This window comes from Myotis nattereri, assembly GCF_964212035.1.
Source record: "Myotis nattereri genome assembly, chromosome: 9".
Lineage (NCBI taxonomy): Eukaryota > Metazoa > Chordata > Mammalia > Chiroptera > Vespertilionidae > Myotis > Myotis nattereri.
The window spans coordinates 45,449,342-45,464,657 of NC_138084.1; the positions used below are offsets into that span (position 1 = coordinate 45,449,342).

At 40.8% G+C, this 15,316-nt stretch overlaps 1 protein-coding gene across 2 annotated transcripts in view; it reads left to right on the forward strand.

Moving 5' to 3' along the window:
• The window catches only part of UVRAG (UV radiation resistance associated), a 284,006-nt gene that overhangs the window by 186,986 nt on the left and 81,704 nt on the right, over positions 1-15,316 (forward strand). For both annotated transcript variants that reach the window (XM_081098742.1, XM_081098743.1), the window contains one exon: positions 10,091-10,169. In XM_081098742.1, the coding sequence (XP_080954868.1) occupies positions 10,091-10,169 (79 nt within the window). The remainder of the gene's footprint in view (positions 1-10,090; positions 10,170-15,316) is intronic.

The window sequence follows — 15,316 nt, forward strand, 5'->3', positions numbered from 1 at the left end:
AAGAAGCTTACATTCAAATAGAGGAAATAAGACATTTGTATAGATAAAAAATATAGAGTGGAAAGTGCCAGGTGCATAAGAATGCTTTGTAATTTCAGGAGGCAGCAAAATGAATAAGAAATGGTATCTCCCCTTGTGGTACTTAAAAATAGGTGTGGGAGAGGGGTAGGGGGAAATAAGGCATAGTCATATTAACAACCGAAGGCCTGCTGTATTCTTGTAACTGTGCTGGGTCTTAGATTTTGTTTGCTTAATTTTTATTGCAATCCTGAAAGATTGGTATTATTAAACCCATTTTAAAGATGCAGAAACAGGTACACATTAGTTTACATTACAAGTAAGTAGCAAAGCTGAGCCTATGCCTCTCCGACCTCAGAGTTAATTTACTACACATCAATCCCTTCTACTTTTCTCTTCTTTTCCCCCCAGAAGTTGGTATTATAATTAAATAAATAATTGTTATAAAGGACTGAGCACCGATTATGTTCTCAGCATTGATAAGGAAATGATTTACAGAGAACATTAGGTGCACTGATAGATTTAAGCAAACCGGTATGATATGCACACATTGTGAAGTTGTCTTCAGAAATTTAGGATGGTGAAAGGTTTTTCTTCTAAATTCATGATCCAGATGGAAGCATCTTCTGGCATTACCAAGTATGGTAGGTTTGTGCACCTTGCACGCTTAATTGTAGGGTTTTTGTTTTGTTTTGTTTTTTTAACATTTACAGATTTGTGTGGGAAGCAGGTGCTGTTAAACCTGGGCAAATACAGGATGGCTGTTAATGTTGTGGAGTGTGAGTTTGACTTACTTGGCAGAATTTTTGTTTTACAAAATTGACTATTAAAAAAAGACATGGTTTCCATCCTTTGATTTCGCTCTGTTCACTGAAATTAGCCTGTGACTATTTTTCAACACTTACCAAAGGGTATGGAAAAACTGGAAGGTTTCTACAAGGAAATTGATATTGAATTCTTTAACAGTTTCCACAACCCTGCAACTTACCAAGTTTAAAAAAAGGGGGGGGGATTATTTTTAACTTCCTAACTGAAATTATTTGGAATTTTATTTCCTTGAAATTCCGTTCTCTTTTTAGTACAGTTCTGTCTAAAGAACTATATTTAATATTGGCAAAGAGAATGATCTGATGTAAATCTTTTCACTACATGTTCTCCTTTAAAAACTTGTGGTGGCATCTTATTACCTATCATCTCAACTCTCTTTTCTTCCCACAAAGGAGGGGGCATTCACTCTTCTTATTTCCCAATAAAAACTTCTGTCACTTTCTACCCGTGAATTATTGTTGTTTTTTGTTAGCTGTTTCTCCTCTGGTCTATTCTCTCTCTCCTCTCTTCCCTCCTAGATCTTTCCTCTGTGCTTTCTGAAACCCCTCTTCAATGATAATACACACATCCTCAACCTCTTTACTATATAACTGTATATACAACTATGATAAACAACCATAGTATACGACTAGATGTAAGTATAAAATACCTGGCTTACCTGACAGTATCACTTACCCTGGAGCCTTCTCAAGGGGAGACTGTTTATTTCTTTCTTTCTTTTTTTTTAATCCTCATCAGAGGATATGTTTTTATTGGTTTTTTTTTTCGTTTTTTTTTTTGTTTTTTTTTTTTCAGAGAGAGAGGAAGGGAGGCAGAAAGAGAGAGAAACTTTGATGTGAGAGAGAAACATTGACCGTACATGCCCTGACCAGGAATCGAACCTGCAACCTTTTGGTGTATGGGATGATGCTCTATCTTACTGGGCTACCCAGCCAGGGCACAGGGAGACTGTTCTTGTCTTAACCTCCCACACCTTTGGGTCTAGAGCAGGTACTATCCTCTTTGTTTCCCAATGTCTATTTAAAATCATTTCTTAGTGGCATGTACCTAATATTTTTGACACTTGCAGTGGATCATTTTTAACACCTCTTTCTCTATATGATAAAATTATTTTCAGTAAAAATCATGAAATTAAACAATAATCACCAGAAAAACCTCAAAGCATAAAATTTTCTTTTATTGAAAAATATGTATATATTTGGGTTTTTTTTGTTGAACACAATTTCCATCTGTTCATCTTCAATGAACAATTTTAAAGGTTTGTATTTCACTGTTCAAGGCTGACTTCAAACATTTTTGTATCTGAATAACCTTAGCTAAAACTCTATACCAGAAAAGACGTTAACTCAGAAAAGTAAAATTGCACATTGCTATTATTGCATATTTTGAATCTACTGCTTAAACATGGGAATATGTGGTACCAGACAGTTTGGAGGCACAAACTATGCCCAAAGCCAGACTGGAATATTTCAAACCATTTGAAACTTAGTAGAAACTGAGGTGTGTAGTTAAGTCCACTTTGTTGGGCTGACTGTGTAACTGGGAGTTCCGTAAATTAACTTACATTTAGATAAAATGTTTATTAGAGTACTCATGAAAACATCCTAATCTGAAATTTACAATGTATGTTGAAATTAAACAGTCACAGCAGCAATTGTTTAGAACTTAGGCCAACAAAATATTTTTTTTCTGGAAGAAATATTTTATCACTGGCATTGTTTAGATTTGTTGTTTCACAGTGGTAATAAAAAAGATAAATTTTTGTTGTTGTTTATCCTCACCCTAGGATATCTTTCCATTGATTTTTAGAGAAGGTGGAAGAGAGAGAAAAAGAGAGAAACATTGGTGTGAGAGAAACACACCACTTGGTTGCCTCCTGCAGGAGCCCTATTCAGGGCCCAGGCTGGGGAGGAGCCTGCAACTAAGGTACATGCCCTTGACTGGAATCATACCTGGGACCCTTTGGTCCGCAGGCCAACGCTCTATCCACTGAGCCAAACTGGCTAGGGCAAAAATAAAGAAGATAAATTTTTAATCCAAAGATATTTTTAAAATCTCTAAAGATAATGTATAGACTGTTGCCATCATCCTGCCCTTGGTAGGCTACTGCCGTTAACTCTTCTACCCTAGTAGCTTCACACTTATAGGCTCTCTTTTGTCAATGATCTAAGCATCCTACCCCTGTACTCCCTCTTTTTATTGAATTTATTAGGGATAAAAATTATTTATTGAATTTATTACTGGTTAACAAAATTATACAGGTTTCAGATACACAGTTCTACAATACATCATTTGTACACTGTTGTGTGTTCACTACCCCAAGCGAAGTCTCCCTGCCATGTGTCCCCTCTATGCTTAACCCTTCTCCACAACTCTTCCCTTACCACACTCCCGCCTCTGGCAGTCACCGCACTGGTGTCTGTGTCCATGAGCTTTTTTCTCTTTCTTTGTTCAATCCCCTTATCCCATCATTCTCCCTCTAACCCACTTGTCTGCTGAAAATATATCAAACAGTTGGTCCCAGCCAGATGGCTCAATTGGTTGGACCATCATCCCATACACCAAAACAGTTGTGGGTTCGATTTCCAGTGCAGGTACATATAAGAGGCAACTGATTGATGTTTCTCTCTCCTGTTGATGTCTCTCTCAGAAAAGAAAAAACAATCAATAAACATATCCTTGGGTGAGGATTTTTTAAAAATTAAATATTGGAAAGATGGGTAGCACTGTAAATTTACAGTCCTCTATTTCAATTGGACTGATACATCCTAGATCTCTGGTTCTCCTGGCACATGACTATCTTAAACCTTCTCTCCTTCCCCACTCCCAGAACTAAAGGGAAAACTTATATTCTTGATAAATCACCTCATTTCTGACTTTATAGAAAAAATAGAAGCTGTCAGATGGGAATACCTCAATCTTCCACCAAAGCACCTCAAAACCTTTTATAATTATCCTCATCATCTTCAAAATGCCCACTACTCCCTCCACCCTGACCCAGCCCTGCAGCCTTTCATCTGGGTCTCCTGAACGTGCATCTATAGAATCAATAACTCTCCTGTATCTTCTGGCTCTTCTCAGAACTCAGCCTGTCTCTTGCCCTAATCAGTGGTTGGCAAACTGCAGCTCGCTAGCCACATGCGGCTCTTTGGCCCTTTAAGTGTGCTCTTCCACAAAATACCACGTGCGGGCGCACATGTACAGTGAGATTGAAACTTTGTGGCCCATGCGCAGAAGTCAGTATTTTGTGGAAGAGCCACACTCAAGGGGCCAAAGAGCCGCATGTGGCTCGAGAGCTGCAGTTTGCCAACCACTGCATCTGAACCTGAATTCCCTTGAGGACCCCATTTCTCCTGAAGCCTTACCATTGGCAGCCATTAATTTTCTTATATGTAGGTGTTCAGACTGAGGAGTTGAGGTTGTGATTTTCTTGCTCCTCGTTGCTTTTCCTAGACTCTTCTCCGCTCTATTGGTAGAGCAGACATACAAAAGCCCTATTCCTTTGAGGCATATGCCTTTCAACTATACCACTCTTTCACATACCAATCTCTCAATTATAACCCTTTACTCATAATGTGTTTTGGCAACAGAAGAAACAGGGAATACAAGACAAACAATCTTTCTGGCTACTTAAGTCTTGTTATTACGGATGACATTAACACACAAGTGGATGATTCATCCAACACCTGGCCTCTTATTTTCTTAATCTCTGTCACCAGTGACCTCTTGCATTCCATCGTTTTTATTTACTCCTATGGTTACACTCTGAATCATGTCATCATTTCAGTCCACATCTAAAATCTGGCATCTTTCAGCCTGTTTGTTCAGCCATTTGCTCATTGTTTCTCTGGGTGACCTTCAGACCCTACTCCCTTTATCCAGTTTAGATTTTATGACCTGTTATTTTTGTTACACCTTTGTCTTGCCCACTGTGACTTTTTGTTACCTTTATAGCCCTGCTGTCCATTTTCTCTATACCTGCTGTTCCCCAAGCAAATGTTACACAATGGTATCATTATAAACTCTTGATTAATAACCACTTCTGAGCTCTCGATAGTGCTCAAAAGCTCTCGTGCATTTATTTGTTCAAGTTGTTCTACCATTTGATCAACCCTCCATCCAGTTGGGCAAAACAAAAAAATTGAGTTATCTATGATCTTCCCTGTCCATCATCTTTCACTTTCAATCCATAATCAAATCTTACAATTTTATCTCCTAGAAGACTTCCAAATTACTCTCCTTTTTCCCATTTCTAGTACCACCACCTTAGTCCAAGCCACCATGATCTCTCACCTAGATCACTGCAACAAGCTGGTCTCACCTTCTCTAAATCATTCTCCACTGTAATCAGCATAGTTTTTTCAAAATGCAAATCTATCATTGTCAGGAAAGTTGAAAGAGAAGGGGTTCATTTAAGAAGGAAGGTATCAGGTGCAAATCTGAGCATGTTATACCTTTGTTTAAAGTCCTTCCTTTTTTCTTTTCTTTTAGGAACTGACATGGTCCAGAAGAACCCTACATAATCTACTCTTCTGTTAGCTTCATGTCTTGTCATAAGCCCCCTCAGTCCAACAATACTGTTCTTCTTTTGATTTCTTGATGGAGCGGTCTTCCTCCTGCCATGGGGCCTTTACATAGGCTGCTTCCTTTCATGGGAACATTCCTTCCGTCTCTGAGATCTCAGCTAAGGTGTCACTTTCTCTCAGAAGTCTTCCTTGATTCTCAGTCTTGTCTACTTCTTTTCTGGAATAGTGTTCCTTTCCCTCTGAGAGTACTTAATTTATAAATTATACATTTGCTAGTATGATTATATGAGCAATGTCTGTCTATTCTACTAGACTCTGCTGTATTCTCTGTGTTTGTCCACCCTTATTATATCCCTACCACCTAGCACCATACGTAGCAATAGTGAAAATTTGTTGAATGAATAAACTGCTCATTTTCTTTCATCCTTCGTGTTATATTAGGAGAGTTATCCCACCTACCATCTAAGGCAGATCCTTCACTTGCACTCTCACCTCTAGGATGAAGAGCCTGTCCCCGCTCACCTTCTCAGGACATTCTTTCTGCTGTGCTTCACCATGTCCCTCCAGTTACTGAGCTCTCCTTTCTCAGCCAGACTTCTCATCATCTCCATTTCCTCACTACCAGTCACTCCTGAACTCATTGCAGTCTTCCTTCATTTCCCACTACTTCATTTAAACTTGTGTTTACCATATTACCAACGCTGCCTACCAATGAACTCATGTAATTACAGGCAATAGACATGTTTTCATGTCTGTTTGGCTTGACCTGTCAGCAACATTTGACTACTGATGATATCTTCCTTCTTAAATTAACACTTTCTCTGAGCTTTTCTGGTGAGACACTTGGTTTCTCTCAAATCTTTCTGACCATTCCCTTTCTGGCTTTACATGTCCCAGTCCCTTGTTGATATTCTCAAAGCTCTGAAGCAGCCCTCTTCTCTATGACTTCTTTAGGCCACTTCATTCATACCTATGGCTTCAGCTTCCATCTAAATTTTTACAATTCCTTAGTTGATACTTTTACCCCAAATTCCTCTACTAACTTTACATATAATAAACTTTATATAGTAAATATATATAATATACATGTTTAGTATATACAACTGCTGTTCCCCCCAAAGTTCTCTATTTCAATTCATAGACACTAAGATATGCTTCGCCCAGTGATGGCGAACCTTTTGAGCTCGGCGTATCAGCATTTTGAAAAACCCTAACTTAACTCTGGTGCCGTGTCACATATAGACATTTTTTGATCTTTGCAACCATAGTAAAACAAAGACTTATATTTTTGATATTTATTGTATATATTTAAATGCCATTTAACAAAGAAAAATCAACCAAAAAAAAATGAGTTCGCGTGTCACCTCTGACACGCATGTCATAGGTTCGCCATCACTGGCCTAGTCACTCAATAGAGAAACCAAAGCATCATCTTTGACTCCTCCCTCTTGGCCACTATCAGAACCAATATATCTCAAAGCCCTGTCACTTCTACCCGCAAATTATAGCTCAGATCTATTCATATATGTTCCACTTCATTGCTGGAATTGTAATAAAAACCATCACTATTCTGGCCTAGAGCATTGAAGCAATCTTCTAACCAGGTTTTGTTCCCCTTTATGTACGACACTGTAGCAAAAGTGGTCTTTAAGAAACCCCCAGTCCTGGCACTTCCATCCTTAAAAAAATCTTTAACTACCCTCACATTGTCCTAAGATTATATCCTAGAGATAGATGTCCATGGTGCAGAGGAACTTGCACAGTCAGGTCCCTGCTGACCTCTCCAGCCTAATCCTTTAGCACTGAGCCCTCATACTATATTCCTCACTCCAGTCCCTAGCAATTCATTCTCATGTCACCTGTACTTTTATTCAAGTTAAGATGACAACTCCATTGTGTCAGTTGCTTAAGCCAAAAAACTTTGGAGTTATCTTTGACTTCTCCACCTCTCAGACCTCATATGAGATCTGTCAACAAATCACATTGGTTTTATCTTCAAAATATGAGAGAGAATTCTGCCACTTCTCACCACTCCATGCTGCCATGCTGGTTTAAACCTCCCTCTTCTCTTGCCTGGATTTTTGTAGTCGCCTCTCCCTGTTTCCTTTATTGCTCCCCAGTAATGTTTTCTCAGAGAGTAGCCAAAGTGTCCGTGTCCCTTCTCTTTTCAGAATCCTGCAGAGCTTCCTCCCCTTTCATTCAGAGTAAAAGCCCAAGTCCTTGCTGTGACCTACACGACCTGCGCAGTCTGGACCCGTTAACCTTGCTGACTTACTGCTTTTCCTTTTCTGGCTCACTCTGCTCCAGCCATTTCCCATCTTGTCTGCCTCCGGCCTGCCTTATGGTTTCATGCATTATCATCACCTTGCAATGAGTTCTAGGTAAAGCTTTAGTGATATGCAACTTAGTAGAAAATGTGCGAGTCTTTTTCTTTAGATGAGGTGAAGCTCGGTATCTTTTACCCTGCCAGGTGGAAGGAAAGAGAGATGGGCATTTCCAGGAAGTGAGCAAAGGCAGAGGGAGATGAACCTGGTGTGTTCAGGTGCCTAATGAGGTTGCAGAATAATCAGGCAGACAGGTCGGATCAGTTAGGCCTTGAAAGCGAGGCCGAGAAGTTAAAATGTAAGACACTGACTGATTAGGAAGCAGGGCTGAGAAGTGGCCAAAAAAAAGTCTTAAATAATAACACTGGTTTTTAGTGAGTAGAGGACAGGAATGCTGCTACACATCTACAGGGCACAGAACAACAAAGAATTTTCCGGAGTGGCAGTGGGAATGGAGAGATAAGCCTGTTTCACAGGAAAAATAATTTGTTGACTTGGTGAATCGCCACACATGTGAAAAGCTAAGAAGGCGGGTGAAATGGAATGCCACTCGGGGCCTGAGGAGCTGATAAAAGTTGTGGTGGAAAACTAAGGGGGACAGGAAAAGTGTGTTGAGTTTGCAGTGAAGTCATAGCCTCAGAGCATATTGACTATGTACTGTCACCTTTTTTCTACTGCTGTGGGCAGAAGTCGTCTTAATGCGCATTATAAAAATTTAAAATTGCCCTATTGGAACTTCTGGCTCTAGTCACTCTTTAGATCTGTTTTAATGTTACATCTACACCTTGTGGTTCTTTCTATAAAGAAGTCCCAATGAAGTAACAAAGCCAGTGTAGTGAAATCTGTTTTTTCAGGAATGTAGAGGCTTTGTTTTCAATGCATGCCTATCTCAGTGTACTCTTTTTTGACATTTGAAATACTTTCTGTATTTATAATTTGAAAGTGGAGATATTTGTGCATTTGGACAGCTATGCAGATAGCCTGTGTGTGATGGTTTCTGGAAAGAATACCAACTACAAAGTGCACAGCTTTAGGGCTCTAGTAGATTTCCTCCAAAGTGCTCCTGTGCTGTTAGTTCCTCCAATTGGCTAGTTTCTCTGCAACTGCCCAGCACAAATGTAATGATTCTTTCACCCTGTGAAAGCCTGGCGTTGCACTTTGCGTATCCGGAATTTGCTTTGCTGTCCTTTTTATGCATGTCAATTTAGAACCAAAGCACATTTCATAGTTTATGTCTTCCTACTTCCGTTAAGTACAAACCTGTTATCTTCCCGAGGGGTGTGCAAAGCATTTGGTGTTCCTTTAGTGCGGAACAAAAACAGTTCATGATCTTGCTCACTCTCCAGTGCCTGTGCATTTACAGCACAACAGATTTACCTTTTGGACACTGTGTAATCAGCAACTTCCAAGAATTTAATATAAAGCTTTTAAATTTGGTTTCCTTCTATTTTCCCTAAAAAACACTATCCCCCAGGCTTTATGGGATATACCTTTTCCTCAGGCAGTTAAAATTCAGAATCCAGTAATTGTCACCTGCCATTCATTTCAGTAAGATAATTTTATTCTTGAGAATAACTATCGATGTTGTGAATGATCTGTTTGTAGTGAAATCTGTTTGAGAGGGTAAAACGTAGGTTTGGCCTTGAGAATCGGGAAAATATGACTAAGTAGGTAAACTGAACCCTTTTCTTCTTCATTTGCAGGAGTAGGAAAAGGGAAATAGTGAGGGAAACTTATTCCCCAAAATAACTCATTATCTTTACTTATAAAGATCCACAGATCTAATGCCTTTGTTGCTTCTGTGAGTCAGATTAAAATGGAAAGTCTTAGGAGAACTCTATGGCATGAGTAATTTGCCTTGGAGACCTAACATGCAAATAGCCACCCCTGTGAATATGAATGAATTTTTAATGCATTCTCACTCATATTGATACTGTTGATTTGACTGGCTATCTTAAATGAAACAAATTGTATAGATTGCTTTTACATCTGATTTTTTTTCTTAATTTTTCTTTTTCATTTAGTAGTTGAGGTGTTGGGTCCAAGGTATTAAAGGAAAAATTTCCTAGGGTCTTATTCTTAGGGTGATAAGGTTTGATATGTAAATATGGAACATAGTGGCCGCAACTCCTTGGGGTAAGCCACTTTCTAATATATTAACCCCTTTTGCATGGCCTATTCAGTTTTTTCTTTGAAACAAAGCAGCCATTGTTCTGATTTGACTAATTTAATGAAGATATTAAGATAATAGGTTGCAAAGGCTATAACTAAGTGATTTAGTCCAAGTATTTAGATGTTTATGCTGTATCCAAGAAATTCCCACCTTCATCAACAACCTTGAGGTTGTTTTACTCAAGTTTTTGAAAACTTCTGACCCTGCTTTACCTTTTCTAGGTTTCCATTATACCCCAAAGGAGGGGAGAAACTGCAATTTGATTACGGTGTCTATCTTCTGAACAAAAATATAGCACAGGTAAGTAATTCCTCTTCACTCCTTTCCTGCTTTCTGCATACACCCTGCTTCTTTGGATTGTAAACCCTCTTTGTTTATAAATAAGCACTACAGTTGACTGTTTTATTTAACCAGGTACAGTAATCATGCAAAGTTCATTTTTGGCGACAGCCTTATTCTGTGCCATTATAAATACTACCGTGAAGCAATGGGTACGAATTGGAATCCTCCTGCTAAACTCAGGAGCCCATTACTGGGTTGTTACTGCTAGTAGACTATACTTGAATGTGGACTTTACAACCCCTTTCCTCTGCAGCTGACCAGTAATAGCTTCCTTCTCTTAGACCACTTCTAGGGACTCACTTTGCATTGGGAATTGTTTATGGAGTAAAAGTTTAGTGGCTTTGGCAAGTCCTTCTTGGTCTCCTCACCTTAGTATCCAAGGCCAGAAAGAAAAGACCAAGCACATGGTCCTCCCAACCTGTCTTGTTTTTGTGGTTCTCTGGACACCACACCAGTTACCATCTCATCTAAATAATGTCTTTCACATGCCCTGAGAGACGAGCATGCTTGCTTGGGTTTGCGTTTTCCATGCAGTGTTTCTGTAGCATACGTGGCTCTACTCCCAGAGGTAGACTTCCATAAATGTCCTGGCTGTACAGGAGCTCAGCGTCAGTGCTCTGTTTTTATTTGGACATACCTTCCAATTGGAAGAGAACATGGGTGAGTATCCAGGGTTTGGCTGTTATTGAAAGAAATTATAAACTGTATCCTCAGATCTCTCCATTTAATAGCAACAATAAGGTTCATGATTTTTTTATTTATGTGAGCCAAAATTGCCTTTTATCTATGTGTATCTAAAGATTCACCAAACAATTCCCTTAGTGATTCCTGGCAGATCTAAAATTATTCCTTCATATGGTGTCATCTTTGCCTTTTTTCACCTCATTCAATCTCAGTTTAATGTTTATTATCTATTTTGTTTTTTATTAAGATTCTTATCCTTTTCTACCATTGGATAAAATTTCTAGTTTGAGGTCCTCAATTAATCACTTGCTTTAAAACCTCACACTCATTGCCCTCAGTCACACTGCTTTCATTGTTACTACCACTCCAGCTCATGTTCTACACTCCAGGCAGGCAGCCTTGCTCGCAGTCTCTGGCCTGTGACTCATCTTTCCATGTGCCCTTCTTCCCACAACTGATGCTTTCCCTCCTTTTTGGCAGAAAAGTATCTCAGTCTAAGAAACAGGACTTTCATTTCAAGGCTGCCAAACTCACACTACTGATCTCAGTTGTCATACTATGAAAAAGGCAGTGCTGAGACAGAACTGGTCAAGAACTGACCAGACTAAGGGTGCATTAAGGAAGAAGAGGTCTAAGTAAATTGGGGACCTGGATACTGGGGCCCAGAGTCCGGCAGTCAGGATATCAGTAACGTTCGCCTCATTGAGTAGAACTGAGTTCTGATTGAGTTCAGAGGTTCTTCTCTTACCCTATTTTCTTTATCTTGCTCTAAGTACCTAGGCCAGTGATGGCGAACCTATGACACGCGTGCCAGAGGTGACACGCGAACTCATTTTTTTGGTTGATTTTTCTTTGTTAAATGGCATTTAAATATATAAAATAAATGTCAAAAATATAAATCTTTGTTTTACTATGGTTGCAAATATCAAAAAATTTCTATATGTGACACGGCACCAGAGTTAAGTTAGGGTTTTTCAAAATGCTGACACGCCGCGCTCAAAAGGTTCACCATCACTGACCTAGGCCCTCGGTTAGAAGGCTGTTGGAAGATTCCAGGTGAAACCCACTCCTAATTAAAGCTAGGGCCAAAATGCCTGGATTTCCTCATAAATCCCAGCTTCACACGCACGCACACACACACACACACACACGCACACACATGCACACACATGCACGCACTTAGTTCTTTCTTCCTAGGACCCAATAGGAGTGCCAAGAGTTGGTATAAAGAAGTTCTAAGCACAGCCCAGCTTGTTTTGAAAACAGGACACAGATGGAGGCCGACTGTGTGCATGGAAAATTGGGTGAAGTCAGCCCTCCGCATCGACTCTTGGTGTCTGTTTGGTCCTCACTTGGGAGCACTTCCCAAGTAGCCTCTGGCTTTATTCTTAACTGAACCAAGGCCACGAGTATGTTGAGCCAATTTTATTCATCTGTTTAAAAAATGGATTACTTCTAGTAATTTTGTATCATCTGTAACTTTATACTCTTTTTGAAAATGAGAGGTTACACTTGTGTTTTTGTTTAAGATTCATAGGTTAACCACTGTGTTTTTTTTTATAGCTATTGTGGCAGTTTTAAAAGGAGAGAACAATAAACTTCTTATAAACAGACTTCCTTAGGTTTCAGAGTTTATTCAGGAAGCCCCTTTCTTAGCATTTAGAAAAAAACTTTTAGCACATTTATGACCTTTAACTTTTCTTTGCTTCATCTCTTTTCTTCAACTTACTATTTCTTGAGAATGTTTCATTCTGTCTTTAGCCTTTCTACCATCACTTCATTACATTTCAACTTATAGCAAATCAAAGAGCCATTAATTATCACGGCTTCTAGCCGGGTAGTATATCAGTAAGGTATTTCTAACTTTTATTTCTATACATACATCCCAATACATGTTGTCAAAGGGGAGTTTGTCTTTTGAGCCAGTCTCATTTATACCCCATCTCTAGAGATGTGAACAAATCATACTATTAAAATGGCCCCTCCTCAGTAACCTGTAAGCCATGTTAGTGGAGGCGGATGAAAGCACTGGCATGTGTTAAAGTGCCAGAGAAGGAGGAGTGAAGTCATTTAGTACCGAATCCATAGCTCGGTTAAGGATCTGAATGAATAGTCAATGGGACCTTTCATCACAACCAGAAGTAGTAGTAAAGTCACTTTTTTGGTAGAGGAAATGACAGAATTTAGTAATATTTGTTACTTCAGTATTTGGGATCAGTCCAGCCCAAGTTTTGAAAGCACAAGCTTAGAAAGACAGGCCTTCAAGTAGAAATCCTAAAGTGTTGTTTGAAGAGCTGAGAGGATTAGTGAGGCCTGCTTGCCCTCTTCCTGTCATTGCTGTCTGAAGGTGTGTGTGCTGGCGTGGTGTTGCAAGTGCAGAAAGCAAAATGGCTCGTTTTTAGCACCATTTGCTAATATTTTTCAAGTGTCAGCCCTTTGTCCGGAAATAGCACTCTTTGTTGGTCAGCATTTAACACTATATGAATGGGCCTGGCAAAATTCAGGTGCAGTGTAATCAACACTGACTTAAAAAGCCAGGTCCTGCCTCAATTGTCAGTAAGTTTTTATAAGTATATTAGAATTTGTGGATAGCATTTAGTTCCCAAAGCATAAAAAGTAGTGAATCAAAAAATTACAATACTTTTATCTTACACTTATAGAGAGCTTTATAGTTTATGATACACATACATATATATTCATGTGACCTTGTTATCACCCTACAAAGTGAAAAGAACAGCTAATAGTAAATGAATTTGAAAACAGAACGGCTTTTGACATCCGTCGCTCCAGTGCAGTTTCACATAATCCGACGTACACGTCATTGTTTTTTATGTTTTCATCCTAAGCCTGCACAAAACCAAAACGGTGACTTTCCCAAATAGAAGACACTGAATACCCATTTTGCACGTTAAGAGATTTTCATGAGTAAGCACAATGCTTGAAACACTACAGATTCTCAAAAGATATTTTAATAAATGAATGAATTGTGAGGTAGCACCATCACACGGCTAAGAAACTGAGTTTCAGAAAAGTTGTGACTTGCTTAAAATTGTTGAATTGGTTGATTCAACACATATTTGTTAAGCATCCGTGTGCTCAATATAGGGTGCGGTAAAAGTAGATTTGCAGTTGTGAGTACACGAAACACAGGCTTTACTCTTGTGTTGTTATTTATTAATTACTAGGGGCCCAGTGCACGAAATTCGTGCACTGGGTGTGTGTGTGGGGGGGGGGGGGGAGAGTGTCCCTCAGCCCAGCCTGCCCCCTCTCACATACTGGGAGCCCTCAGGCGTTGACCCCCATCACCCTCCGATCGCCTGATCGGCCCCTTGCCCAGGCCTGACGCCTCCACCAGAGGTGTCAGGCTTGGACAGGGGACCCCCATCTCCCCCCGATCACTGGCTCTGGCCCCCGCCCAGGCCTGAGGCCTCTGGCCCAGGAATCATGCCTGGGCAGGGGACCCCCATCTCCCTCTGATCGCTTGCTCCACCCCCCGCCCAAGCCTGATGCCTCTGACCCAGGCTTCAGGCCTGGGCAAGGGGACCATCATATCCCCCCAATCCCCAGCTCCGCCCCCCACCCAGGCCTGATGCCTCAGCCAGAGGAGTTGACCCTCATCACCCTCCGATCACCAATCACCAGATCGGCCCCTTGACCAGGCCTGAGGCCTCCGGCAGAGGTGTGAGGCCTGGGCAGGGGACCCCCAGCTCCCCGCGGTTGCAGGCTCCGCCCCTGCCCAGGCCTAACGCCTCTGGCCTAGGCGTCCAGCTCGGGCAGCGGGGACCCGCAGTGGCAGCGGAGAGCGCCGCGATCGTGGGCTTCGCTTTAGGCCCAGGCAAGGGACCCCTAGCTCCTGGGACTGCCAGCTTCGACCTTGCCCAGCTCCCATCGCTGGCTCCACCCCTACTTGCTGCTATCACTGGCCAGGGCGGCAAAGGCGCCTGATTCTCCGATCATGGCTGGGGGGCAGGGCAAAGGCGGCCCCAGGGCCGCCTTTGCCCTGCCCCCCAGCTCTTAGCTCCCCCCTGGGTTTCAGATCACTGTCAGTGTCCGGGGGCTTCTTCCTGCTTTCCCTTTCGCCTCCCTGCATTGTGCCTACATATGCAAATTAGCCGCCATCTTGTTGGCAGTTAACTGCCAATCTTAGTTGGCAGTTAATTTGCATATAGCCCTGATTAGCCAATGAAAACGGTATCGCCGTACGCCAATTACCATTTTTCTCTTTTATTAGTGTAGATTGTATTATTTTCCATATGAACAACTATAAACCTACTTTGCCCCCCCCCCCCATATGTACTGAGTTAGGTCTCAACTGATAGAGCAGTGAATAAAACACCCAAGACCCCTTCCTCATAAGTAAGGTAAGCACAAAAGGACAAATATTATATGACTAGAGGCCCAGTGCACAAAAATTTGTGCAC